This window comes from Penicillium diatomitis (genome assembly GCF_028827545.1).
Source record: "Penicillium diatomitis strain IBT 30728 chromosome Unknown utg000010l_segment0_segment0, whole genome shotgun sequence".
Lineage (NCBI taxonomy): Eukaryota > Fungi > Ascomycota > Eurotiomycetes > Eurotiales > Aspergillaceae > Penicillium > Penicillium diatomitis.
Window position 1 is genome coordinate 1,245,551 of NW_026623182.1, and position 27,560 is coordinate 1,273,110.

General features: G+C 52.0%; 9 protein-coding genes across 9 annotated transcripts; 3 read left to right on the forward strand and 6 right to left on the reverse strand.

Annotated features, from left to right (window-relative positions):
• Nucleotides 1-177: 177 nt before the first annotated feature.
• On the forward strand, nt 178-1,285 carry horA (ubiquinone biosynthesis protein COQ11; the record flags this gene model as incomplete). The annotated part of the gene is made up of 4 exons (XM_056937052.1): nt 178-223; nt 295-349; nt 433-773; nt 864-1,285. The coding sequence occupies 4 exons, from the start codon at nt 178-180 to the stop codon at nt 1,283-1,285; spliced, it is 864 nt and encodes a 287-aa protein (XP_056787851.1).
• A 185-nt stretch (nt 1,286-1,470) lies between these two features.
• On the reverse strand, nt 1,471-2,655 carry N7539_007452 (pre-mRNA-splicing factor SYF2; the record flags this gene model as incomplete). Its single annotated transcript, XM_056937053.1, has 3 exons — nt 1,471-1,518; nt 1,580-2,215; nt 2,308-2,655. 3 exons carry the CDS (start codon nt 2,653-2,655, stop codon nt 1,471-1,473), a joined length of 1,032 nt encoding a protein of 343 aa, XP_056787852.1.
• Nucleotides 2,656-2,745: 90 nt separating this feature from the next.
• On the forward strand, nt 2,746-4,680 carry N7539_007453 (uncharacterized protein; the record flags this gene model as incomplete). The annotated part of the gene is made up of 1 exon (XM_056937054.1): nt 2,746-4,680. The coding sequence occupies one exon, from the start codon at nt 2,746-2,748 to the stop codon at nt 4,678-4,680; it is 1,935 nt and encodes a 644-aa protein (XP_056787853.1).
• Nucleotides 4,681-9,900: 5,220 nt separating this feature from the next.
• Nucleotides 9,901-10,860, forward strand: N7539_007454 (velvet factor family protein; the record flags this gene model as incomplete). Its single annotated transcript, XM_056937055.1, has 1 exon — nt 9,901-10,860. The coding sequence occupies one exon, from the start codon at nt 9,901-9,903 to the stop codon at nt 10,858-10,860; it is 960 nt and encodes a 319-aa protein (XP_056787854.1).
• Nucleotides 10,861-11,619: 759 nt separating this feature from the next.
• Nucleotides 11,620-13,437, reverse strand: N7539_007455 (uncharacterized protein; the record flags this gene model as incomplete). Its single annotated transcript, XM_056937056.1, has 1 exon — nt 11,620-13,437. The coding sequence occupies one exon, from the start codon at nt 13,435-13,437 to the stop codon at nt 11,620-11,622; it is 1,818 nt and encodes a 605-aa protein (XP_056787855.1).
• Nucleotides 13,438-14,078: 641 nt separating this feature from the next.
• On the reverse strand, nt 14,079-14,769 carry N7539_007456 (mitochondrial 54S ribosomal protein bL12m; the record flags this gene model as incomplete). Its single annotated transcript, XM_056937057.1, has 2 exons — nt 14,079-14,411; nt 14,539-14,769. The coding sequence occupies 2 exons, from the start codon at nt 14,767-14,769 to the stop codon at nt 14,079-14,081; spliced, it is 564 nt and encodes a 187-aa protein (XP_056787856.1).
• Nucleotides 14,770-15,470: 701 nt separating this feature from the next.
• N7539_007457 (chaperonin-containing T-complex subunit CCT8) lies at nt 15,471-17,454 on the reverse strand (the record flags this gene model as incomplete). The annotated part of the gene is made up of 3 exons (XM_056937058.1): nt 15,471-16,729; nt 16,856-17,226; nt 17,396-17,454. The coding sequence occupies 3 exons, from the start codon at nt 17,452-17,454 to the stop codon at nt 15,471-15,473; spliced, it is 1,689 nt and encodes a 562-aa protein (XP_056787857.1).
• A 478-nt stretch (nt 17,455-17,932) lies between these two features.
• N7539_007458 (M48 family metallopeptidase) lies at nt 17,933-19,541 on the reverse strand (the record flags this gene model as incomplete). Its single annotated transcript, XM_056937059.1, has 8 exons — nt 17,933-17,982; nt 18,044-18,102; nt 18,165-18,196; nt 18,256-18,319; nt 18,385-18,430; nt 18,492-18,516; nt 18,582-18,822; nt 18,919-19,541. The coding sequence occupies 8 exons, from the start codon at nt 19,539-19,541 to the stop codon at nt 17,933-17,935; spliced, it is 1,140 nt and encodes a 379-aa protein (XP_056787858.1).
• A 1,036-nt stretch (nt 19,542-20,577) lies between these two features.
• On the reverse strand, nt 20,578-24,256 carry N7539_007459 (vWFA and PH domain-containing RING finger protein; the record flags this gene model as incomplete). Its single annotated transcript, XM_056937060.1, has 4 exons — nt 20,578-22,681; nt 22,771-23,497; nt 23,675-23,961; nt 24,018-24,256. 4 exons carry the CDS (start codon nt 24,254-24,256, stop codon nt 20,578-20,580), a joined length of 3,357 nt encoding a protein of 1,118 aa, XP_056787859.1.
• Between the last annotated feature and the right edge of the window lie 3,304 nt (nt 24,257-27,560).

The following is a 27,560-nucleotide window of genomic DNA, read 5'->3' on the forward strand; positions in this document are numbered from 1 at the left end:
CTAAAGTTTGTGATCATGTGATGTGGTGACGGCATACCAGAGCTACAGATAGCTCATCTTAAGAAGCATTGCTTAACCGATCGATCGATCGCGGCTCTTTCTTTAAATTAGATAAACCCGGTCCACCATCCGCTCGCTACGTTGCTATCCACACAACTAGGATACAATCAACACACAATGGCCTCGAAGAGACTTGTCGTTGCTGGAGGAAGTGGGTTCCTAGGTACGTGGACGTGGGTTCCGCGACAGATGCAGATAGACTACAATTTCATGATACTGACCTGCCTCTTCAAGGATCTCGAATTTGCAAAGCTGCAGCCGCACGTGGATGGAGTGTCACATCATTGAGGTAGGTCATTCACGGTTTGGAAGTCATACAGGAGTTTGGATCTTAAATCATCTTCCGTCGCATTGTCGCTGATTTGTCTTTAGTCGCTCCGGAGAACCACGCTGGGACACAGTGACAAGCTCTACGGAGCGGCCCAGCTGGGCGAGCTCGGTAGAATGGGCAAAGGCTGACATTCTGAAACCGGAGACGTATAAACCGTTCCTATCCGGAGCTTCTGCTGTGGTGCACACGATGGGCATTCTGCTCGAGGCAGACTACAAAGGAGTTGTTCAAGGACGGGAGCCCATTGTTGGTGGTTTACAGCGCGCCTTCAGCTCCTCGAAACTTGGAAGCCAGGATCCATTGCAAAGAAAGGAAGGCGAGGCCCTGGAACCCAAGGAGAGAGACGGACAATTAACATACGAATTGATGAATCGGGATTCGGGTACGTTACGTATGCATGCATTGCATGCATGAATATAGCTCTCGAGGTGATACATTTCACTGTCTGTTGAGGAAACTAACACTGGAATAGCCATCGCGCTTGCTCAGGAATCATCAAACGAGCACGTCCCAACCTTTTTGTACATTTCCGCAGCCGGTGGGGCGCCAATTCTCCCTGCTCGATACATCACTACCAAACGTGAAGCTGAGGAGACCATCTCATCCTCGCTTCCGAATCTTCGAAGTGTTTTCATTCGACCAGGCTTCTTGTATGATTCAAGCCGAAAATTCACATTACCGATTGCGCTCGGTGGATTTGTCGCGTCTGAGATCAACAATCTCGTGGGGAATCGCCTGAGTTTCTTGGGATCCATGACTGAGAAGCCACTCAAGGCCGACGTTGTGAGTGAGGCAGTGGTTGAAGCCTTGGAGGACCAGTCAATCAGAGGACCTGTGGGCACGAAGCAGATCGAACAACTGGCGACCAGTGCATGGAGGAAGACGATGCTGTAGGTCTTGGCTTCAGGTCCTTGAAGCGCCATATCAAAAGGCTGGGCCTCGTTCCTCGAGCCACGGAACGTGGACTGGACGTGAAACTCCAAACGATGGATGGCAAGAGAAATGGGACCCGCTTTGTTTCTTGCATGTGATGATACAGCTCCGTCTGTATATGTATAATATTGCTTGCTTATTGGAGCCTAGATCATAGTACCGCGTTCAAAACTGTCTCGGATTTCCGTTGTGTACTGCATCAAGTGTTAGTACGATCGAGAGATCCGTTAAGGGAAAGTTCATTGCATCGCGTACCTTGTTGTAGAAACGAGCCAGCTTCTGGTTGAACTGCTTGTTCTTCTCGTTGATGTAAGTCACGTCGGCCTCTTCATCCCCACGGCGCTCCTTGCGCTTCTTCAGGCGGACCTCCTCCGCCTTACGGATGTCGTTCACCAGCTTGTCCACATTCGCGCGGCTTGGCTTATTGTCAGTAAAGCCTACACTGTCCGCTGTGGAATAGAAACTGCCGTTCTTATCGATCGCTATCATCTCGCCATCCTCCGTCTCGACAATTTCCAGATCACCGTTGGCCGCTGCTTTCTCAATGGCGGCAAGCTTCTCCTTCTCGTAGGCCTCGAGGTCAGGTGGGAGCTCACGCAGCTGACGTTTGTAGACCTTGCGCGCGTCTTGCGTATAATCTTGGAACGCTACATCGTCGCGGTGTCGCTGTTTCTTCTCCATACGACGATCCCACTTCTCGGATTCATCGACGGTCCAGTCCCACGCGCGCTTCCGTTCGAAGTCCTCACCAGCAGCTTCGGTATCTGCTTTGAGGAGGTTATGTGAGGCAAATGCATGTTTTCGCGAGATATTATTCAGCAAAGCTGGGTCGGTTGCCAACCGTTGCGTCTCCGCAGCGGTCTCTTTCAGGTTTCGCTCCGTGCCGGATTTCTGCAGGGAAGATGTAAGTATGACTATTCCGTTGAATGGCGGCATCGGATCTGAAGGTCATTCGCAAAAACTTCGAGACCTGGCGCACTTACAGCTCGAGCCTTAAGAGCCTTGAACCTTTCCATTCTCTCCTTCGCCTTGGCGGCGGCGTCAACTTCAGACTTCTCAGAGGTGACTTCCGCGGCAGGTGTTGGCACTGCAGCTGAGGTTTTGGCATTGACATCTCCCTTTGAGGAAGAGACCTCCGATGCCACTTCAGACATTGTGTGCTGTGGCGAATTGCGATCAAATCTGATCAAAGTGTAAGGTTGGCAAGCGGCAGGAAGGTGGTTGATACGAAGAATCTGGCGATGGGATGACATCAGATTCACCGCCTTACTATGCCGCCCGAATCTGCCACCCCAGATAGAGCCCCTTATCGACGGATCTTTATCCGCCATCTCCACTCGTGGGCCGTGGATCGTGACCTCTCCGCATTCCTATTGTGGCGTCCAATTTGTCGTCAAAGTGTGCTTGATCTGAGGCCAAGTATGGGAGGCCCCTCGTCACGGTTGCTTTGGCGTTCTGGACGAGCATTTGCACCGAATACTAATCCAAAGCCATTGAAGCGGTTTTCTTCGTCGCTGTCTGGACAAGCTGGCAATCTCACGGGGGATCCATCGCCAGCCCAACTACTTCGAGCCATTTTCACGGGTCCCAATCCGCGCAACAATGGCTTGACACATGACTTCGTACATCGCCATGATATTTTGAGCCTTATAGACGCAGAATGGATCTCAGGAAGCCCGCCTCCCGCATTATGGGCTGCCTTGAAGGGCGTCCACCCCACTACCCGCAAAGAAGAAGTAATGCGCCTCTACTCCGTCAACGATGTGTCTTCCCTGAGATCGATAGCTGAGAGGCTCCTGGTCGATGAGTATGCAGCAAAGCTTCTACACAAGCATTTTGCGGCTTCCAGAGTCATGGAGCGATGTGAGGAGCGCAGTTCGTATTCGGAATTAGTCTCGTTGCTGAGCGATATTCACCACCGTCTTGCGCGTCTTAAACTTCCCCCACTGAAACCAACCCTCGGCCTCAGATATGCAGCGCTTGATCTAAATATGCCAGCTTTTCAAGGTTTTCTCGAAATTCGACAGAAGATTGATGGGCCTCCACTACAATTCTCTAACAGCGGCTCTATCATCAAGGCCTTGCTCGAGACGATTGAATCAACATTGTTTGAGAGGCCTGACTACGATACAAGATTTGTTCTATCATGTCTTACTTCAGAGGCTGTTCACGGCCTTCCAGCTTCACTGAAGCTCCACGAAGTCTTGCATGCGTCGCTGGATCAAGACCGTGGAACATGGTCAACGTACCTCTGTTTACTTGCCAGACTCCACAGCCGAGATGCCTTGTACAGCTCCTGGGGACAATACCTGTCTGGGTATGTCAAAGATAATGAAGCCTCATGTCACCAAGCATACAGTATCATCATCTCTTTGGTTAAAGCACGGCGGTCAGAGGAGGCTGCGTTGTTCTTGGAGCAAATCGCCCAGAGAAGTGGCGACACCTTGCCGTATTTTTCTACCTTTACGGGCATGAGCACCCTCCTCAATGATGCTTTGATTAGAGAGGCGATACCTGATCTCGCACAAGGATGCGAATACGAAAAGCTTCTTGAAAAGTGTCTTTGGGACATGGAAGCCCAACTCGGCATCCGGTGGGAAGAGGGCCATAAGCAGAGTGGAGAGAAGGTGCATGTCAGCTTCACGCCCGACTCAGCTTGGAAGATCTTTGAAGATCAGCCATTGATCACTATTGACGGCGAAAGTGCTGGTTATGACGACCCGATGCGTATCAGGGCCGAGATTTCGAGTCTCGGATGCTCCAGGTCCTCAAGAGATTTGCAACGGATCGTTGATGGTCTACACGATCAAGATGGTTGCCCTCAAGATGTTACCGTTCAGCCCTACGACTCAAGAGGTGCTGATCTACTGCGAGGCATGTCTGGGTCCATTGAGTTCCAATGGAACCCTGAGCACGCGCCTGTCGAGTTCTCAGACAGTTTTTGTGCCACCCCAACTTTTCAATCCTTTCAAATTACGCCTGTAACGTTGGGTCTGCTCCGAGCTCGTGCGGTGGCTGACGGTGTGCCTCAGAACAACAATAAATGCCTTCACCTACTACAACTAGGAAGCCTGCACATGCGTACTAGCCACCAGGACCCTTGGGAGCAGTCGGGATACGTTGTCGCCTGGGATCGACAATTCGGCGATATGATCGCCCTGTACGTGGGGCGAGGCTTCGGAATCATCGATCCTGGCCCGACGCCATCGAACGCCCCCTTTGGATCAATCTTGCATATCGATTCGACGCATACACCGAACAGCCGGAAACGTTTTTCTGGGCGGCGTTCACGAATTTCTGGTTACGCTAAATCCTATCATTTGGACATAGATCCCAGCCCCGATCTGGAATTTTGAAAGACGATCTGATCGCAGAAGAGACGCTAGTACGAAGGAATCTCGTGAGAGGGACAACGCAGGGGTCCGCACGGACCCATTTGACTAGAAGGATCGTACCGCGTCGAGCAGCCCGCAGCAATCACATGTGGACTTGGGGTCCAGTTCTATGGAAACCACCCGGATATTGATATCTTGCACCCACAGTGAACACGTAGCAAAAGAATTGAGCCCTACTACAACACGAGTCTGCTCTCTGTCCCCCAGAGTACGGATTATCACGCTAATGGAGGCTTATCGTTCAAGTGTCGGTCAGCCCCTCTAAGGCACCACTCATGGGAGCCTGTGCAAATACTGACAAGCTGCGCGGGGACACTGTCAATCCCTCCTCATAACAATAACGACCGAAATTTTTCCGTGCGAGAGGACACTCGTGACTTGCGCTAATTTTTCGCTTTGCTGACGGTCCGATTCGCTGACTTGTTCGATACTGTGCGGGGCTCATGAACATCGCCATCGATCTAATCTAAGCTTTCCCGGCAGAGACGTAGTTTAAGAAAGCCGTTGAGTGGAGATGTGGCGGTTATCACAACTCGTTGATGGTTTTAAATGTGGCGAGAATCGTTACGTCGCTGTTGCCACTACAGCCGTAGACTCATGCGTCTATTTGGTCCCTCGCTGACAGACTACTGTGGCTACCTAGTTATTTTCAGATCTCGATCTCGGATGCAAGTCCATATCCAGTATGTACGCCGTCAAACCATTGAGCTCAGCCACCGGATTTCGCTCGTGATTATAGCCTCCTGCGGCCCGAACATTCTCACCAACGTGATGGAGTACGGTTGTAATGCATAATTATTGAACTCGCAGGTACACATGCGTCCGTTAGTCGGGGAGTCGACTTACTCCACAGGAGCATCGAGAGCTAGAGATCCGTCTGACATCTCATCAGAATCATCACAAGTTCGCGACTGCAGAGGGATCCACTCCGCTGCCAAGCTCACCAAACCCTGCGATTGAAAGGTGGGTTCTTCGGTATCGGGAATAAGGCAGTGACTGATCACAAATCAGGGTCGTGGTGAGGCGTGTAGTGCAATAGCTCTAGACCTCGAGATTGTAGAGGATCTACAGTATTCATTACCCCTTTAATGGGAGGAGTCCGAATACGTGTCTCATTCAGGTGCGCGAACTCTGAATTGATGACGGGTAGGTAAATCGCCAGCGTGGCTGTCGGTGCACCACCGCATTCAATTGGATGCAGTACAGCATGCAGTGGACTTTGGGGGAGGACTCGTGTACTCAGGCACTGTACTTAAGTACGGCACATCCAAGAGGTGCGTGGGATGCTCAACCCGCGTTTCTCTGAGCCCGTTCCGAAATTATATCAGGTACCAAGATCAATAATAATGATCGAGGTGTCTGTTTCCGACCAAAGAGCACTTGGCAAAAAGCATGATGCGCAGGCCAGCTCACCGAGCACATACTTTGAAGGTAGCCTTATTTCCTGTTCAATGTGCAAAGGTAGCCTGCTCGGTGCTGGAAGTCCGCCGAAAGCCCGGGGTCGCAGATTCAGAGGCTTACTCGAAGGGATACCGGTTTGCGACCATGCGGTCTGGCAGCCACTTTGTGATCCCTGCGCCGACATGAAGTCGGCCTGTGCTTTCCATATCGAGAGCTGCCCGGTCCATGGAGCATGGCAGGAGCACATCTTGGGGGTACAAGTGGATCATGTCCAATTGAACTTCCATACTCGACAACGACGATCCACCAGTGACCAATTGCCATTGCTGGTCATTACAGAGGCTTTTCTGATGGGATGCATTATCCACATCTAAGGACTGTGATGGTGCGCCCCTGAAACAGCCTGGTGGAAGGCCTTGGCTTTGCCGTGTTGCTCATCGGGGCCGAGCTGTCAACAGACTCGATGAGTCGAGACTCGATAGTCGCACGGGAAACATAGTGAACATTGTACATTTGACCACAATCTTGAGTCTGGCGTATAGTAACTTTCCAGGCGTCCGGATCCTCATCAGGATGCACCACCGCTGACGTAATTCAAGATCCATCTGAACCTGTCCATTGGGAGTATTGTCAAGACAAGCTGATCGGTTGATGTAGGCCTCCTACGGGCTTATACAGTGTCAGGTTCACTCCGAGCGCACAAATGGTTCATGTTGAAGTGCTTCCAGGGGATGAACTGTCTAATAGTGGATGTCTCTTATAATAATAGACTTTTCCTCGTCAGGCATTGGAATGCTGTCGCGACAAATGTTTAGTGTCGCAAGAAGCCCAACTTGATGTTACACTTAGTTCGCATGTCCAATTTGGCCAATATCATTGTCACAGACTCAAGTCAGATTAATCTAACGGCTGCCATGACTGGAATCACGAGGCTGTGATACGAAGCCTCCGAAGATAGAATTACTTTCTAGTAATCAGTACTGTCTATGAGTATGTACTATGTACTGTCTGGTAGTTAATCTACAGCATTCAAATTCACACGTATGAAGTATGTAAATATGAGGATTGGCATCAAGTCGCGGTCAACATGTACGATCGGGATCTGTGGTAAATTGCTGTGGTACAGTACAATCAACAATGTACAAAGTACATTGAAACATCGAGCACGATAGTGCAAAGTATAATGTAGAATGTACATACATACAATGCCTATCACCCTGTACTGTACTGATTCTTGTCCATCGGCCATCCATATTCCATCCGCATCGTGCCACCATTTCCGAACAATACCCTTTTTTTTCTGCCTTATGAACCTTTCGACCGACCCCCACCATTTTTCCCTTCTTCCCACCTCTCTGTCGTACACTCTTCGTGCATCAACACACTGCGTTCTCTGTGTCATGAGAGATGAACTTCATCGCTCAACCGGGTATTACTTGCCGTGATTCTTGTTCGTTCTTCACGGGCTAAGCAAGCAAGGTCACCATATCATGCCATTGCCGAGTATTATTCATCAAGCCTGTCCGCAACTCCGCATGTCCTCGATTGGAGCTGGGCATTGCCAGTGCCTCCACGAAAAAAACCAGGATTACGAGTCCCAGCAGTCTGGCACGGTGGAGCCCACAACTCAGAATCCAGCGGCACTAAGAACCCTCCGGCTTTCATTCTGATCAGATGAGTCGACAGCCTCCAGCTTCGGTTCAGTGATTTCTCCAGTTTGATCGCTTAGCGCGGCCGCTATGGACCGGTACTTTCTGGTCAGACTGGACGGTATGCTCAGATGCTGTCATCCATGGGCAGCCTTTTTTTTGCCTGGACGATCGTCCGCGCCCTCGAGGTTGTTGACCCCCACAACATCGTAGGTCTACAACGGCGGAACTGGAAATGGGCATCCGTATTTGAACACGAATGATTGACTCTTGTCGCGTCCACGTTGCAGGGACTGAGGGACCAGGGGCAGCTCGGACCTTTTGTGACAGGCGTCATGCTGTCAGCCATACGTGCACTGCCTGACCACCTGAATCTAGTGTGGTCCGGTGGTGTGACTGCTTTCCATTTGTACAAATGGCCCGCACCCGGGCCAAAAGCTGCTGTTTCGTGTCGTGGTGAAACCCGCTCGGCCCGTTCCTGGGCTCCTCTTCCCTCATTCTTGTTCGCACAAGAATATCTGTGGGCCAGGCAGCGGACGTGAAAGCGGGAGGCAAGACTCAGTTCCCCCCTGGTGTGGACATTGGCTGTCAGCCTGTCACTGCTGATTGCCCCTAAGTTTACGCGACCTGGAAGCCTTGAAGAAGAAGCTCGGTCAGGCTCGAACTTGGGAGCGAGTCCGCGCTGTGAAGGCTGGCTGACCTCACTGCCTCTCCCCTCTACCTTGCCGAGAGAGCTCCACCGCTGTTCGTTGGGGGTCTCAATCGACCGCATTTTAGATCTCAATGCTCCGAAGACATCCCTTACATCCATCAGACTTTCACATGGTGACTGTGTCTGTCTGCTCAACCCCTTGTCACTGCCATTAGTAGCATGATTGGTCGGCAACAGATCAGGCATTAGGATAAAGTCCTTTTCTCATCCAACCGGACTTTCCCTTGACGCTGAGCTCCGCGATACCGTACCAACGTTTTGGAACAGAAGCGGGTCGCCCCGTAGAAAAACCACAAATTGGTCGATTCCCGACAAGAAATGATCACTCACGCCCTCCATCACGATCTTCAACGCCCCCGGTGCCGTTCTTGCCACGATCTGGCATGTTGATTTTCGTGGACGGCGCTACGATCTACTATGTTGAACGGTTTCGGGCGCGTTATCAGATGCCGCTTATGCTTGTTTGCTGATCCGCCCGGAATATGCACCCATGACCCTCTCATCGAATGGAATGGTCTTGGACGTTTGCTCTCGGTCCGGGTTAAAAAGTCATATATTATAAACGAAACGCCAAAGTACCCCCACCATCCTTCTTCTTCGGCCATCGAGCAAACACTGACCCCGACTGTGGATGATTCGACCGTTCTATTGTCCTACCTGAGACATTGGACTGGCGACGGCCTCTGTCGTTGAAGCTAGAATCTTCAAGTTGGGCATTTTGGCCAGGCCAACGCTAGATGTCTCGTTCAATGGCGCACGTTGACAATAAGGCATCGTCAGAAAGCCACAAAGCGGACGCTGCTTTTGGCCCTCGCCAAAGGAGCCGACTGGTCGAATTGGCGAGCCGTCAGCCACTTTCTCAGCAAGAGCTTGAAGGCCGATATGATGGAATGGGGGCGCCGACTTCACAAGTCAGCCATCATCCGCTACCCACCGCTGTGCCTTTGCGTGGAGGTAACCGAGACCAAGAGCTTGCGGCTACATCAGACCACTGCTTATCGACGGCTCGATCAAAATTGTCATATACGATGTCATTGCGGAGGCATCACGATCCGCAACATCAGCAACATTCTCATCATTACCATTTGCCCGGGGAGACTGCGAGGGATGAAACTAGTCTCATCGTGAAACGGGCGGGCGGAGACGGTTACACTCCTTCAAAGTTATATGGCATTGAGTATCAGTAAAGTCTCCTTCTTTCTTACCGTCTGTGTTGGTTGAGCTCGCATGATGCATTACTTTCCCGTATTCCTGGCCCAGAGTACTTGATGCTATCCCATCTTTCCCTCTAATAGCCGGGAATATTGGCACTCGCCTCTAACGCGGAATCATAACGTATCGCAGGAAACCTCTTAACAGAAGAAAGTACCAACTGACTTCGCCCAAATTACTAGTCAACATGCGGGAGTCTCGTCTGCAATGGCAAGGCCTTTCAGTGCGCGGGCGAGTCAAGGGGGCTTGAGCAATGCCCCCAATGATAGTTCCTCCAGACCTCAAGACGAAAGCACAGAACCTCTACAACCACCGAGAAAATCCAGCTATAGTATACCTCGAGGCTTCGACAAGCTTCTTCATCACGAGCCCGAATCATTACCAAGTCCTCAGCCTCGACGTCCATCCTCACAAAACCGGTATCACCTTCATGTACGGCAGCACCCAGTTGCTGCACGGGCTTGCGGTGCAGGCGATAGGGACAGACGCCCAATCGACCCACCTCCCATAGTCCAAATCCTTCTTTCGGATTTTGATTCGGCATTGCAAGAGGATCGTGACATCTTGCAGGACCCTCGCTTCACAGTCGGTTGCCTGTTAATTCCTGTGGCCGAGTCCACGAGTGTCCCGAACTCTGCAGAAGGAAGCAATTCGCAACACGCGGGACACGACATTGACGGGTTGCTTAGTGCAGATGAGTCTCCATCCACACCGCTCCTATCTGGCAAAGCGTTCATGTCTCCGTTCTACGTGGACGCGGATCCCGATCCAAATTCAGCCCCCAATCATCCACGGTCTACGTCGGACACAAGTTCCCGGGTTTGCCCTCTAGGAGAACATGAATTCTCCGAGTCTCATATCAATACAAGCAACGCTTCGAAGCTCAATCAACCAGCAACATTCTTCATATTTGCAGATCTGTCCATCCGCTCCGCAGGTCTCTATCGACTGCAATTTCGCTTGATGAATTGGGGCTCTGTCGAAGATACGGGACAATCGATGCCCATTCTGGCAGAGGTGTGGTCTGATCCTTTTCGGGTTTACGCCGCGAAAGACTTTCCAGGAATGCGCGACTCATCAATCCTTGTCGAGGGCTTGAAGGAACTTGGTTTCGTGGAGTTGAAGACCCGGGGAAAAGGGAAAGGCAAAGGGAGAAAACGGTTATGATGGGAAGAAATTGGATTGTGGGATTTTTGCGCAATAGCACTGTGCAGTTTGCATAAGCGGCTTGGTGAAGCCTTTTGCAAAAATGCCTGGGCAGTCATGATCTTTGATGAGCGCGGACGTTTTTCTGCTTTCACGATACCAGAGGGTCTTTTGTCTTGCATCTATGAAAAGTTTTCCTTCTCTTGCATCGACAGAGTGTGTGCTCAATCGACAATTTATCTACCGGTCACTCGTAAACTATGCCCAATCAATTCAGTGGTGTTCCGGCAACAGTATATGCAAGTCTGAGATGGGTTCGCAGATGATCATTCCATCCACCTTCGATCAGGCTATCTTGTACCTATGTAGTTCATCATCAGCAACAGAGTGTTTCTCATGACTGCTCAACGCGTCCAACGAACACATATAGTGAGACCTCGAACCTATTGTACTCTTTCTGCCACTTAAATGAACTCCTCGACCAATCCGGGTCGAAATCTATCATACCTGCATAGTTAGGTAGGTACGGATGATCTGATGAGATCAGATACAGGTCGCAAGGTATTGGAATAGGTTGTGTTAGTTGTTACGCTACGAGTCTAGATCCAGCGACCTTCGAGCACAGTCACGTATAAGGACAGCCCAGGCATGGCCTTCCAAAAGGTTCATCACTGCTTAGAGAATTGACAACTAACAGGCAACATCATTACCGATTTAGGAAAGTTTCATTTTCTCATAACATGTTATACACAAAAAGCTTTTGCGAGGTGTATCCTCCTCCTATCGTACAGCCAACATCTGAACTGACAGGCGCGGCACAAACTGCGGGTTATACCAATTATCCTTGAGCTCTTCAAACTTCGGCCCAATCAATTGATTTTCCAGCAAATAAGCGCATTCGGCCTCGAGAAAGACATTGTTTTCCAGCGCAACCCCTTTCTCATGGGCCATTAGTGCCAGCATGAAAGATGCCTGTGGGATTCTATATGTGTGGCCGAGGGTATACCAGTGCTTTGCCAGATCGCGATATGTCTCACGTTCGATGCCTTGATTGAAAAAGGAAGTGATCCAGTGAACGATGAACAAATAGGGATTCGAGGACCTTGGTTGATCCTGGGTCTCTGAAGAGGGCTTATCGGTTTGGCCTTCCGGCTTTGTAGAGTCGCGCCTTTCGGCCAGCGTTGGATATCTCCCGTGAAAGACCTGGTAGTAGAAGTTGGCAATGTACAGGACAGCTTGTTTACTGCCGAGCATGGCGGCCTTGCTCATGACTTTCTCGTAGTCATCCAATTTCTTCTCATTCATCATGATCGAGGCATACTCAACCATGGCCATGCGGTCGTTGTACTCGAGAGCTGCCACGCGAGTAGCCTCGTCGGCTTTGCGCCGACTCTCGGGCGAATCGAACGCATCATCGTAAGATGCGTGAAGCAAGGCGTACAGTCGATATGGGGACTCGAAGGACCCGTCCAGCGTGATGTCATTAAACAACGGGGGTCGACGACGTGTAGGGGTCAAGAATGGCAAAACTCTCTTTTCCATCAACTCAAAGGCTTCCTGGTACTGTCCACGCATACCGAGGATCTTGGCGTGGAGCATCATCGCCGGTGGGTATCCTTCGTCGGAGAACCGTTTGACTGCATCTGTCCACTTTGATTGTGGGGTGCTGTGCGTCCATTTGACCAGTCTGGCCTGGATCAAAACAATGGCTGCTCTTGCCCCTGCCAATGCGCACGAAGTGGTCAACCATTCGGTCATTGTAGGACCGACGGTGCAGCCAACGATCCCAATGCGATATACAGCATCGACATCTGCATAGGAAACAGAGTTAGATCTCATTTTGCCAAGCCAAGCCATGTGGAAGAGGACCAGAAATAGCTGCTGACACTCACCTTTCGATATCGCCTGAATCATCCGCGGATTCGGAGGCCCGTCCATTCCCTTGAAGATCTTGACCACCACATCCTTAAAGGTATGAAGACCAATCCCGGGAAGAAGTCCATCAGCCGAAGCGGCATCGTACATACTGTCCGCTGAATCAAGAAATTCCCTAACAAGCAGCTCATCATCAACCTCAATTGCCTGCATAAAGAAACCCTTCGCGTCCAATGTCCCTCTGCCACCAGAGGCTGGCAGAGCGGCGCCCCGTCCGGCTTCTAAATCTCGCCTCTTCCTTTGCAGAGCGGGCGCCGGCTTTGCAGAACTTTGTCGCGCTTTCGCCAATCTGCGGGCGCCGCTGTGAAAGCATTGTCTCGAGCGAGAATCTGCGTCAGAGATGACTGTGGCCGTGGTGGGTAGCTTTGCGCGTGAGAGGGAACTGTTTGCCGGGCATTTTTGCACATGGGAATGTGTGCTCGAGAGGCTTCGGCGAAGGTTGAGCCATTGTCGCAGCGCAGGCGTAGGCCTTGCCATGGTTTCGGGCGTGGCTTTTCTGGCCGAGGCGGTGTTTGGGAGGGTTTTGGAAGACAAGGCGGAGACGGTCGTATTCGAACGACGAGGGATTTGGAGAAAAGCGGAGGCCGACAGCTCAACTCCGCGGTGGCACCGCCGGGAGTATGGGTTCCTGCCAAGCAGCCAAAACAGTCCCTGGCCACACATGGTGACCTCAATCCAGCTAGGAATAATGTTGTGACAAGTTCTCGGATCTCGTCGATAGCTCTGACTTGACCAGGGCATAGCTCTTTGCGGATTTCTTCATGAGGCCGGGCACTTTAACCGCGTCAAGATCATAGCTGTTTTTGTCAGGCTCCTGGGCTGCTTCCCTGGGATCCACGCTGCATCAAAATCCCTAGGCCAGCACTTGGTTTAAGGAAAGTCTACAGAAGATGCTTTTCAGGTTGTTGCTACATCTGAATAATGCATTTTGAATGCACCAATTAGATCAAAAAAAAGAAACCCTCAATGTCAGGGGTCTATCACACGATGCGTATAATGTACATTTATATAATCTGCCCTCACACGATCAAGCCCTGAAAAACGCTCAAGAAGAAGTATAACAGCCCCCGGAGCCCGATCTCTCGATTCAAAATCCCCTCATTGCATCATGCACAAGCCGCGGAAGTAAAACAGACGAGAAGAATGGGGGAGAGAGAGAAAAAAAAAGAATGCAAGAGGGTGAGTTGAACCGATAAATCAAAGCTTCGTCCGCGTTTCGCCTTCCCAGATATCCCGAGGGATGTGGTGTCTTTGTTTTTGGAGGTTGTTTTGTGTATTGCGTTCGTTCCTCGCTTTCACCCCGTTTACTCCATGACGACCTTGGCACCGAGACCCTTGAGAGTCTCCATGATCTTCTCGGCCTCCTCCTTGGGCACAGACTCCTTCAGGACCTTGGGCACGGACTCGACGAACTTCTTGCTGTCCACCAAAGACAGTCCGAGCATGTTCTTGACCTCCTTGATGATCTTGGCCTTGGAGGCCGCCTCGAAGGACTCGAGCTTGAGGTTGAACAGGGTCTTCTCGGCCGCGGCAGGGGCAGCTTCCTCCTCCTCGGCGGCCGGGGCAGCAGCAGCACCGCCGGGACCAGCGGCCATAGCAAAGCCACCAACGGGGAGATCGGGAATGTTGAGCCGGGTCTAAAGAGATCGAAACGATTAGACGCCGTCATTCTGGTCCAAAGTGCTAGGAAATGGACTCCACGGTCGGACACAATTGAATTCATTGCGCGACGTCGTAAAGGCTCAGCAAATGGCTCTCGCTCACCTTTAGGCTGGACACGAGATCAGCAGTCTCCAACAGAGTCAACGTGGAGATCTGGTCAACAATCTGTGCAATCTTAGGGTTGACAGGGGCAGCAGCGGCCTCTGTGGACTCCCATCGTCGGTAGCTGGGCGTGCGGGCTGTGTATGTGGTCGCGATGCGCAGGGAGGATGGGCGGACGGAGCCGGAGAGCTGTCGGCAGCTGCGAGCCACGGTTTGAATAGGGAAAGACATTATGGTAGATGAGGGACTGAACTTCAGCGAGGCGAGAGCTTGTCAGAGGTCAATACAGCAAGGAGGGAGTCGAGGGCGAACGACAGCACTGCTTCAATCGCGATTGTAGTAAACGAAAAGAGTAACGAGAGTTTCGGGGAAAATCTGGGTATCACGTGGTATTAGTTATGTAATCATCCACCATGATGGCCAGCCCGATGGGATGACCCTCTCACCTCCGGTCCGCGTGCTCTGGTAGTAGGACTCTTAGTCTCGACTACTAAACCATACAACAGATACAAGGGAGAATTATCCAAGAAGGTTCCACCCTGGGCAAGCGCTAAAAGAGATGGGGAAACATCGAGACTGTGCCTCGCGTGCTCGCCAGATAATTGCGTAGGCACGGTTGGAATGCACCAAGTATGCAGTACGGATCACGGAGTCCGCACTGATGCAGCCTTCTTTAGATTGACCGGTTCACTGATCTGATTTACTCAAATGCGAACTTCCACTTTTGAAGCAAATCAGTGGTCTACGCTGTATGTGCGATTGAGGGATTGCCTTTTTTACAGGAAGGCACAATTGCACAGAATGACCGGATTTAGATGATGTATTATCGTATTCAATGTTATACACACCTCTTTAGAGGCGTGCCTTTTTCTCTCTCATGATATCAAGTAAATCTATCAACATCGCCGGTCTCAAAACTCTTCGCCTTTTATTTAGTCCTCATCCCAGTTAGGGTTGGGACCAGGAGGCTTTGGCCCGCCTGCTTGCCGGGCAACAATAATTTGGTCCACACTCAAAACAGTACGAGCCGCCTCACTGGCCAAGCGAATCGCACAGCTCTTGGATGCCATGAGATCGAGAATGTTCTCATCAACTGCGTCCAAAGTGCCGTCAGAGTCGCCGACTTCCAAGTCGACACCAGTGGTCCAGTAAGGCTCCTCCTCTTCAGAGCTGCCCTCTGCGGAGTCGGGGTTTGCGCGGTGATGCGCAGTGTACAGTCGGGACAGGACCTCGGTGGCATCGAGGCCGGCAGATTCGGCGAGAGTGCGGGGGATGACCTCGAATGCCTCGGCATACTTGCGGATAGCGTGCTGAGGCAGACCGGGGGTCTTGTCGGCGAAGTTGGAGATGCGCTCCACGAGCTGAATCTCGGTGGCACCGGCACCGGGCACCAGACGGGGGTCCTTGGTGATCGCCTTGACGGCGTTGACACCGTCATCGATGGCACGCTCAATATCGTCCAGGTGGTTCTGGGTAGCGCCACGGAGGACAATTGTTGACGTGCGGGTGACAGCGTTGGCATCTTCTTGTCTGAAAACGGTGACGCGGTCACCACCAATCTCGGTCGTCTCGACAATATCAATCTGACCCATCTCATCGGGCATAGGAGCACCCAGGCGAGCCAGAGGGGTGGCGCCGACAACGCGGCATAGTCGGCGGAGCTCGAACTTAGAGAGAATCTTGATCACGAGAATATTGAAACGGTTGAGGTAGTGCATGGCGAGGTCGCCGACGGAGGAACCAGCAACAACCACACGGAGACCGGAGTCGTACAGCTCCTTGATAGCGGTCTCAAGGCGGTCCTCTTCGCCCTTGGTGAAGTTGACCATCTCCTCGGCGTTCTTCAACAGAACGGTTCCCTTGGTCTCGGTCTGGGAGATATCGATAGGACAGCTGAAGACACCAACCTTGGCCTTGTGCGCCTTCTTGATGATACCATCGGGTTCACGGCCAAAGACCATACCCTTGACGACCTTTGACTGTTCCAAACTGCCACCCATAATCTTGACGACACGCACATTATCCACGTTGAAGTTGGCGGGGTTCTTAGGCAGGACGGCGAGCACAGCCTCGGCGACAAGAGCGGCGAGGGCATCCTCAGTACCGGATTGTTTGCTGGCAACGACGGTTCGGAGAGCCTTGCTCAGTTCTGGAATGGAGCGCAAATCCTTCAGACGGTCGACCTCGAGATCTGTTCAGCGAAATTGGCAAATTAGTGAACACGTTTCGAACGACCAACCCTTAGAAATAGCGCCTGGTTGACAGGCTCGCCTGAGCAAATAGAGCGCATATGAGGAACGAGCCAATTGTAGCATACCTTCCAGCACCTTCAAGGCAAAGTTCTGCGCCTTCTCGTAGCCAGAGACAATGTCACTCGTCTTCAATCCCATGCGGATCAGCTCCTCAGCTTTCTTCAACAGCTCACCAGCCAAGACGATGACCAAATTGGTGCCATCACCCATCTCAGAGTCCTGCTGCTGACTAGCCATGACCAACAACTTGGCGGCGGGGTGCACAACATCCAGTTCGCGAAGAATCGTCGCAGCATCGGAGGTCAAGATCATTTTCTGCAGGTGGTTGATGACAATCTTATTGCGGCCGTAAGGTCCCAGGGAGGTCTGTACAGTGCCGGAGATGGCCTGGCAAGCCTCAATGTTGCGAATAACGGCTCCGTCTTCAGCATCGTGACTATTTGAAAAAAAGCGAACGGAGGAAGGCAATCGTCAGTCAAAAATTCGTGATGTGTTACTCGCGGCTCCATTGCGGCGGGAAGATAAGGAGGTGGGCGTGGTTTCCGGTGGGTGAATGGTTCGATGTTATGAGGTGGTTTGGGTGGTTTGGGCGGTTTGGGACATACCTCTGATACCCAGCCTTGAAAAGGCTCTGTTGGGAGGGCCCCGGAAGTGATAGCGACATTGTGAGGGGTCGTGTCCGCTGCGGAAACGACTAAATGTGAGGGTGATGAGGGAGTCGATGTGCTTTCTCAAAGTGGTGCCGGGGAATTTTTGGAGCTCGACGGGGGCTTCGGTGGGTTTGCGCTGTTTGCAAGAGGGGAACTCGCCAGTTGTTGATTAGAATGGTTGACCGCCTTGATCAAGCGTGAATATGAACGAAAGTATAGTTTTGATGAAGCAGTGTCCTAATGCTACGAAATTAGAAGAAAGAGATGGTTCGAGGGTAGATTTCATCAATGGTGCCATCAGTGCATCACACAGCTTGTGTTCTAGAACTACGACCGGAGGAAGCGTTCAACCCAATTCAGATGCTAGGAGTAAGCACACATACATGACGGTGTATATGGAATGGGATATAATCAGAAGATCTACAGCACGAGGGACTTTCCAATTAATGTGAGACTGTTCATTCGAGAGAGAATTTCCAGAGCTTGGCCTTCTCACCAGCCATAAGAACTCTGCGTCTCATACGCCTTTTTGAAGCTCGGCACTGCGCGCAGTCAGTATACTGGTCAGACCCAGATCGATGTTTTCAAGCGTAGCGGACATACTGTAGCTTCCAAAGGTACTGCATCCACTATCGGCGTAAATTGTCTCTGCCTTATCGAGCCTAATTTATGTCAGTGACCGGGTCTTTTGAGGAGCCTAAAGTTGAGAATCGATGGTGCTTACCAGCCTCGAATCGACTCCTCACGATTGTAACTCTGTCAGAAATTGTTAGGACTTAATGTTGGTAGAAGCAGAAGAGAACGAAATGAATTACCGAAGGGTGAGTGGACATGAACTGTGGCGGAGCTGATTTCTCTTGCTGCTGCATTCGGTGCCATCTGGTGGTGGATCAAAGGATTAGCACGCGCTGATCTATGTCTCCGTACACGCGATTTTCACCTACAATCTCACAGCGGCCTCGGGGTTGAAGCATGCTTTGGCCATCATCACTGAAACCACGTTTGTTAGTACGCGTAATAGCAATCACTTCCGGAGTAACGTCAACCATACTCAATCCTATGTTATCAGCTTCGGCCTATCCTCCACCACGAGTTAGCCATAGCCCAAATCATCCACGCTCAATAACCGAGTCACACATACCTCTTGTGTACGTGAATTAGGCAAGCTCCACATCAAATTGACCAGCATACTCGAGAGCTGGCCCGAGACATCGAACAAAAGAGAGATCAAAAACACAGTCCCAAGAGTCAGGAAGCTGTTACTCATTCGTTCCGCTGGATGCCGAGCCACAACATGGGCGATTTCATGGCCCAGTACCGCAGCGAGACCATCTTCGTCCTGGCAAATTGGCAAAATGCCCGTGTACACAAAAACTTTTCCCCTGCAGAGGAATTATGCAATCCAATGTCAGCGATGATCAGAGAAGGCGAAGACTTCGCACAGCAAAACATCGCCTCGTTGGAAAGACGATTCATACCCAGGAAGCACGAAAGCATTCGCATTCGAATCATCTACAATGACATGGACTCTCCAGTCCGCGCCCTCGATGGGCGCCTGTGGAATTAAGCGCTGCAATACCCGGTTCACCATCTGCGCCACGGGATGATTATCAGGTAATATCCGGCCTTGCGACTGCGCCAGAACTTCCCGATAGCTCTGCATTCCCATTTTCAGCTCGGCCTCGTGCGAAACGCAGTTGAACCGCCGACGTCCCGTCATTTCGACAACTTCTGTATTGTAAAGATAGACACCGGAGATACCAAGGCCAATGAGGACGAAATGGTGAGGTCTGGAGCGCGAGATGAGCGTGTAAAAGACGGAGGGGCGCGCGGAGGACGGGTTGAAGCGATTGTATGTGTTGCGGGCTTGGCGCGGGAAGCTTGTTGCAAAGTTACGTCGGTAGGGTAGTGCCTTGTATAGCGAGTAGTTTGGTAGAGATCTGGTTGAAGGGAGAGGCGAGCGCGTCGAGGTCCATCTTGATGCGACTTGAGGAGCGAGGTGGGATATGCGCGGCCTGATGCGGAGGTGATGTGATGCCGATACGAGGCTTGGGGGAGAGGCTTGCGCAGTACACAACGATGCAAAGGCTTGTCGAAGCATGATGGACAAGTGAAAATGGTATTACATTACAAGTATGAGGCGATATGAACGGGTTTCCCCTCAAAGAAGCCAAAGGATGTTGGTAGGATTTGCACGAAGAAGCAGAGCGAAGCGCATCGTCACCAGCCAGGCTGCTCGGCGATAAGGGTCCCACTATCGGGGATAGGGCTGCATGATGGGGCTTGGTCCGCTTCCGATCATCAAAACTCTCAAACTAACTTACAGTCTGACTTTGGTCATGTGTCATCCGAATCTCCGCTATACGCAAAGCACCCTTTCTATTCTCCAGGACTTCCGCCAAATGGTTGAAATTGTACGTTCACTACTCACATAGATGGGCTGGTAATATTGGAGGTCATGTTTATAGCCATAACAAGCGACAATGCATTAGAGAATATTGTGATGATAGGCGCAACCGAGTCAAGTTTTAGGAAAAGCCGTCATGTTTTCCGGCAATTGCCAAACACGCGCTCAATTGATGAGACAGGAGAAGAAGAAACTCATTCCGCGTGGCAAAGAACAAACAGCGTCCATGTCGCAATATGCAAAGAAATCGTGACGGAGATACTCAAGGAACAATCATGCGCCGCCTGAAATGGAGAAACGCGGTGATCTGGGTGGTGACTGGACGGAAGCGCCCGTATGCAATGCCTGAGTAGGCACAAAAGAAAAGAACCAAAACTGGTGACAGAAGAACAGACGGTGACGGGAAAGCGAGTGGTAAGATTGAAAAGGAAAAACAGACCCCGATTTATCATGCTGTACATTTCATGGTGGGAACAAAGTGGTATCATGTGGGCGCGAGGAGGAAGTACAGTGATCACAAACAAGGCTAATCAAAAGAAATTGGCTTCCCGTGAGGTGAGAAAGTTGGCCGAATGGCGATGATGGGGCGCAGTCGAAGTACGCATTTGCAAGTCCAAAGCCGACGCCGGTGAATTAATAATATCCAGTGTGAAAAAAAAGTAAGTAACAGTGTATGCGTAGCGAGTCAGTCGGATAGGCGGATAGGCGGATAATTTCGTTGCAGGCCCCTTCACTCTTCAGTCAAGGCATCGTCGCCCATCTCGCGCCAATCTTTGGACTTCTCCGTCAGACGACGAATTCCGGGAATCCGCTGAGCCCAGTGAGCTTCGGACGGCGTTCGGAAAGTGAAGGCACGCTGAGATGAAATCACACCGATGCTTTGCAGTACCGCCTTGCGAGAGTCACGACTGAAGATGGCTGGATGGTTGATCCACTCCAGAGCAGCCTCGAGATCGGCGTTCAACGCGCTCATAGGGTTCCCATCGACGGAGGCTGACGCTGTGATAGTGTTTGTTTCCGATGCGGATGAAATGTGGCCGTCTCCAAAGTTGGATGATTTGGGAGAGCTTGACGTGGGCGTCTCCACGCGAATACTGCCCGCGTCGCTTGTTCCGCCCCCCTGTCTGGAGGCACCGGGGGGAAGTGGAGGCAGCCCCCCTTTACCAAGTCCTTTGAGAATACTGCGGGTCTCGTTCAGAAGATGCTGGCCCCGATCATGCTGCCCTCGCGAGACTAGCGTCAAAGCTCTGGTCAGCATGTCCGACGTCAATAACTCCATGCGGCGCTGTACGATCGAAGGGTGAGGGGGAATGGGAGGAGTAGATGATCGTTGATTTCGAGACCGTGGGTTGGGCGGAAGCATGGTGATAGCCAAGAGCGAAGGGCGGGGCGAGTGCGTAAGATGACCGTCACGGAGAAGGTCACCATATGTCAGATCTGCCTGAATCAATGGCACCTCTTCGACACTCGTGACGCGCTGCTCATCACCGTCAAGACCGCCGCTCAGAGCCTCTAGGCCCGAGACCAGGCTCTCCCAAGGGTCTTGGGGCATGCTTTCTTGCGTGGCATTATCCGGTTGGATCACGAGCTGTACCAATACATCACGCTTATCGCCGAAGCGAAGGTCTCCCAATGCAGCCTCCGCATCTCGACCAGTAGCGCGCTTGGTCGTATGGAGAGCACCGCTGATCTTGACGAATTTGGCAGGAGACCCCTCGGGAAGCCGTAACTTGAGTTTGACATTCTGGTGTGAGGTCGACTGGATGGCACCGAGACAGCCGGCCACACATTCCCGAAGCATCATCCAGTCCTTGACGTACATGTAGGAGCCCTTCGTGCGAGTGGACAACTCAATCATGGTATCCGGCTTGTGGGTGAGTCCAAGACCGAAAGAATGGATGCCAACCTTAGCAGCTTCGGCGCGGGAGACAACAAAGTCGACACTTTCAGGATCAGAGGTAGAAGAGTCGCTGATCAGCATAATGGTCGAAACCGGGTTGTTAAACTTGCGCTGCATGAGCAGATCCATGGCGACATTGGCACCTTCAACAACGTCCGCACGCAGGCTCTTCTGACCAACGGGGCGGATCGACTCAAGCACCTTGCCCCAGCCATTCCAGAACTTGGTAGTCATGCCGACTAAAGGCACCCCGCCACCACCGGAGCCAAAGGTCACCAATCCCATGCGATCTCTGGCACCCAAGCTTTGTACTAAAAATCGCAGGGCATCACGAAGAAGCGTGATTTTCAAGCCCTGCATCGAAGAGGAGACTGGAATGACCACGACAATATCGATCGGAATATGGAAGGGGTGAAGGGGAAGCTTCTCGCCATCAGGGTTGGTGTAGTCCGTCAAGGTGGTGTTGTTGGACTTTCCTGCACCATTAGATGAGGTCAGGGAGCCCTGCCGTTGAATCCGCCCACCCCGGTAGTCGTCCTCCTCAGCTCCCAAATGATCGTAGTCGTAGTCGTGATGTGCGCGAGGCAAGAGTTCCCCCGAGTGGCGGCCTGTCAGCGCTCGATACCAGATCTCTAACTGAGGGCGATTGGGGAAGCGCAAATAGAAGCAGGGAAGTTCGCTGACAGAGAGATTCAGGGAAAGAATTGGTTCTTCGGTTCCCGCGTCGATCGATTTCAAGTGCTTTTTGATCAGGATGGAACCTTTAAGGGTGCATCGTGTCGGTTTACGCTTCTCGTCGTATTGGTGAGAGTCGGAGCTCTTCTTTTCCTTCACACAGATCAACATCTCTGAGAATAGATAGCACTCTAACTCTTGCCAAGACTCGCGATCCTTGCCCACGCGCATTTTGCCATGCAGGCGTAGTTTCCCGAATCTGCAGCTCTGTGTCAGCACTTTGGAAAGCCTATTGCACGAATCCCCGTCTCGCTGATGAGGCCTTTCCTCGTCACAGCACCCACGTACCTTGAGAATTCTAGCCCGTGCCAATTGTCAACGCGTTTCCGCAAAGTCTCCGCAACCTCGTCTAAGTTTTCTGTCGGCTCAAATTGAATGGACCGAGCATCAAATCGAGGATCGTGCTGAAAGCTTCCTTGCCGGGCCGACTGGGGCTCCTCGGTCACTGATGCCTCTGCCACCGGCGGAGGTCTCAAGTCATCCACAGCGGGCCGCCAGTTTGCCTCGGGCACTTCCACGGTGATCAAGCACGTTAATGTCTGCTGTTGGCGTGATCGGTTCATTGTGGGGAATTCGCTGCGGACTGTGACAATCGGGGCGGGAATGGGGTTCTTGACGACGCTCGGACGAGCGCTCACTTCAGACTCCATCGCCTGTACGTCGTAGTCGTGGCGCCGTCCGCTGCTCGGGTGTTGGCCCTCATGGTAGTCACCAGACGAGCCGGCCGCGCTGCCGCTGCGAGAATGCTGCCGTTGCCGAGAGTCTGGGATGGACGAGGGTGCAGCGGTTGCCATGCGCTCGACCCGCTCTCGTTGCATTGCCGCATCGCGGCTGTCGTGTCGAACATATGTGGAAGGGACTGATGTCGCAGACTGTGGGTTGGTAAAGCGGCTGCCGGCGTCACTGGGCGCTCGGCGACTGGACGGCTGTTCCCATGGTGTGGGCGTTTCGACACCACTGCGCAAGGTCGCGGTGTCGCTCATGGTCACTGAGCGCACGATGTTGCTGATCTTCTCTATTTTGACGAAAGAAAAGTGTTAATGTCAGTCTGAGAGAGTTCTCATGTGCAAAACAAGGCCACGGCTGGGGATCTATGCAAAAGCATTGACCACATCGCGATTCGGTCCCCACGCCTATGTGGGGAGTGGCCACCCAAGTGAGCCTGGATGCCTTCGAGAAGGGTAGGACAAACCGATATCCAAAACGTTTCCACCGCGGCTTGTATCCAGCCCGAGCGGCGCATTGCATGTCGGACAATACTGGGACTCGCACTCTCGGATGAACTCATAAAAGCATGCCTCGTGGGAGACATGACTGCATGAAAATTGCAGGACCCGCTCTCCCCGCAGCGTGTGCTCGAGTGGCTCCTCACAGACGGCACATTCGCTGCCCACGAAGGTTCGTTCCCTCCGAGTCTGCCTGCGATCGACCTCCATCACCCCGGCGGTTGAGTTCACGGACTGAGAATTGAACGAGACACTTGCGCGATTCGAAGGATTCGATTGGCCGCCGGAATCTAATCGAGAGGTGCTGACCGAGCCTGCGAGATTAGAGGGCCCTCGTAGGCGCGAGGATGGTCGGGAGACGTCGGTGTAGTTTGACGCACTGCTCCCGGGACGTTCTGATTTGGAGCGAAAGGAACGCAAGGAACGAAAGGTGGAGCGAGACGATGAATCTGGTCGCGATTGGAATTCTGCACGTCATCGGGAGAAGCATTAGCAATGCGCAGGAAGGGGCCACAAATCCAGGCGCCCGCGCGGGCGCCTGGTCGCATTGGTGCGATTATGCAACGCACAGGTAGGGACGATCAGGCTTCTTTGTTTGTTTTTTTTTCTTTTTCAATCACCAAGTCAGGGTCGCGCGATTCATCACGAGCCCCGGGGGAAGTAGAGTCCGGGATTTTCCCCTTTGTACTTCACGCCGATCGAGAATGTGATTCCTTTTTGCCAAGGGCGGCACAAAAACACCCTTCTGCAACGTAGGGCCAGCGACCTCGAAGTAGAGAGATAGAGATATCCGCCAGGGGAGGAGGGTGGGGAGGGAGAGAAGAGGGTAGCAGAATGAGGGAATGAGAAGAAGCGAAGGAGAAGGAGCGAGGCAAAGGGCGAGGAACGGTTCTCACAGCAAAGGAGGAGAAAGAGAGAAGGGGGGCGAGAGGGTGTGAGTGAGAAAGAGAGACAAGAACAAGACCTAGTACGAGCCCCGACGGCGCTCGTTTAGAACCCGGCGCTTGAAGGTCTCAGGCTTTGCCCTGTCCACTGTGCGATGACCAGCTTCGACCGGACAATGACCCGGATTTGCTGGTATGCCCCGGCAAGACGTGCAGAGAGAACAAGAGAATGGGATGCGACGCGACAATGGAGAACAAAGGTCTGTAGGGGAAAAAGGTTGTGAACATACCCGTTGACGGCGACGATGGGCCAAATTGCTGCCTCTTTTTGGGTCGTCCGAGGAAGTCAAGAGCGGAGGGTTGAGGGGAAGAGGGATCGCTCCCAGTCTGACTATCCGATCTGGGCGATAGTCGAGGTTTCCACATGGGAAAAGAGGGGAGGAGGTGATTCTCCCTCAGCACTCACGACTCACAGGACGGTGGGATGGTCAGATCACTCCCGGTGGGGTTGAATTGGGGGGGGGGGGGGGGCAAGGAGAAAGGACCAAGAGAGAGACTGAGAACGAGGCCCGAAGAACGAGACGACCGTGGAGGGAGAAAAAATTGAGACCAAACGCCCCAAAGTCTAACGGGGGGAGCCAAAGGGGGATTGGAAAAAATGAGGATTAATGATAAATCAGATATGATTGAATGGGTGTCTCTCATGACGGAAACCAGAAATCAGCGCCGACTCCAACTAGCGGGTGGGCTTTCACTCCACTGCATATGGACGGCCGAATATGCGAAATTAGTGGACTTTTCTTGTGATGAGGGTCGTGATGAACCAGTTCGGGTCCATCTCCTGGGGGAAACGTGTGAATACGGACGATCGCACGGGGAGACAAAGTGCGGGAGGAAAGAAAGAGGGACAGATTCGCAACAGAAACCGGCCGAGCGGTAATCTACAGTCTTCAGGTGCAGAAAGACTGGACTGCCGTGTTCAAGACTGGAGTCGGGTCGACGGTAGTACGTGAAGAGCGAAATCACGGTAGTTGAGGGAAACCCTCCTGGAGAGGTACCAAAGACCGACCAAGCAATCCGTACTTTGGCAACGGGGTTTAGCGTCGAAGCAACGCCGAGTCTCGAAGCCTCTGGGAGACTGCAGATGCATGGTCGTTTATCAAAATTGGTAGACCCTTGTGAGGTTAGTAACTTAGGTAGTACACTAGTAAGTCCTAAGTCCTAAGTACAGTAGGACTGTACTGGTGTCAGTTACCTTGTACTGTGTACGCACGTAGGTAGTGTGTACATGGGACATTTCACATTGGACACTGCGATCTATACGCATGTGAATTGTTGCAATGACCAGCGGCTCTGTATGTGTTATTTCTGTAAATGTAAAAAGACTCAAGAGTGTCAACTATCGGCTGTGCCGTCCGTCCCTACGTCAGAAGGCTCCCAGAAGACACAAAATATGACTACACGGCTACACGCAATCACCTCTGTCGAAAGAGAAAGACACTGAGGAATGTCAATCCCATGCCCGAAGACGGATGATTGGCCCTGGTCAGGGGAAAATTTATACAGGCGCGGATTGACAGGGGGCTTGCTCGTGAGCAGTGATGTATGAAGATGTGCAAGTCGAGTGGATCAGACTCTCACACGCGAAGCTGAATGTAAATGGGATTCGCAAATCAGACCCAGAGTGATTGAATTGGCTGGCAGGTGCCACGTCCTTGAGCCATACTGTCTGGACCGGAAAAAAACAATCAGGTTAACAAGAAGCGTCTGGCGAAGAAATAGATTCTCATGGCAGGGCTGACGTTGCAGACTTACTATGGATTATGGAATATGGATACATTGGATAGCACCTTGATATAATTACCACTGGACTTCTCAACTTTCAGCACAGGCGTGCTAGGGTCAGAGGTACAAAGTACCACCTACACATCGGCTTGCTTGTACGAAATTTCTTGATCACACCCCAGGAGAATTCACGTATTAGCGGAGAAGGAACATGTCCAACGAGACCGTGTGGTCTTTTCCCTTTCTGTTCGTCTGCCAGTCCGGAGAGCGATCGGGGACTCCACCCATCGTGCCGAACTCTCGCTTCACGACAAGACTAGTGAACGGGTGAGCCACGGATTCGGAAAGAGATGAATACAAGACCCGATGCACCTGTGGAGTCTGTAAATCAATGCGCCGACACGGTGGAGTAGTCAACAGCTCACAGAGGGGGATTGGTGAAAGTCAAGGTGGATGGATGTGCACGCGCCTAAAGGTGTACAGTGGTACACTATACCGTCGTCGCGACCGTCGGACCGCCCCCTGGACGATGAAAGGATCCATCGCGACGTCTCAGGCTGAGGTCTTTTTTACGTGCTTCACCCTGAAAGAGGTCTATGTATAGCACGGAGGCGTTTCAGCATGAATACAGATCTCGCGAGAGGACTTGCTTAGCCGGGAATCAATTGACAGGCTCGATAGAGGAGACAAGGACGACCTTGCCGTGCAGACTGTGTACTACAGAGTCTGTAGGACTACCTAAGAGACTACTGTAGTAGTCCGTGAGTCACTGAGTAGAGTGTCGTCTGCAGGTCTGGTACGGCAAACCCTTGGAAGCTGATTATTTCTATGGCCGCCGACTTGGGAAACAAGTCCGATCCTTACAGAAGCTTCGGCTTTTCGGCCTTAACATACAGGCCACCTTTTGTTCAGACAATCCCCGCGGTGTGGGAGGAAAAACTGAGCAAGCGAAACTCTGTTGCCCTTTGAAGCGACGAGAGATCAGGTGGGTTGGAGGATATCAAAGTCATCATGGGAGCACTGGATAGGGTTGAGCCTCTCTTGAAGTTGATGTAAAAAGACCAGCTTGTTGCAAGTAGCCATGGATACATTGGATAGAATGTATCAATGTAGTCAGGGTGGAGACGAGAGGCTCTCTCACGATCACGGATCGTGTTATTGCTTATACTGAAGCTTGGGCACG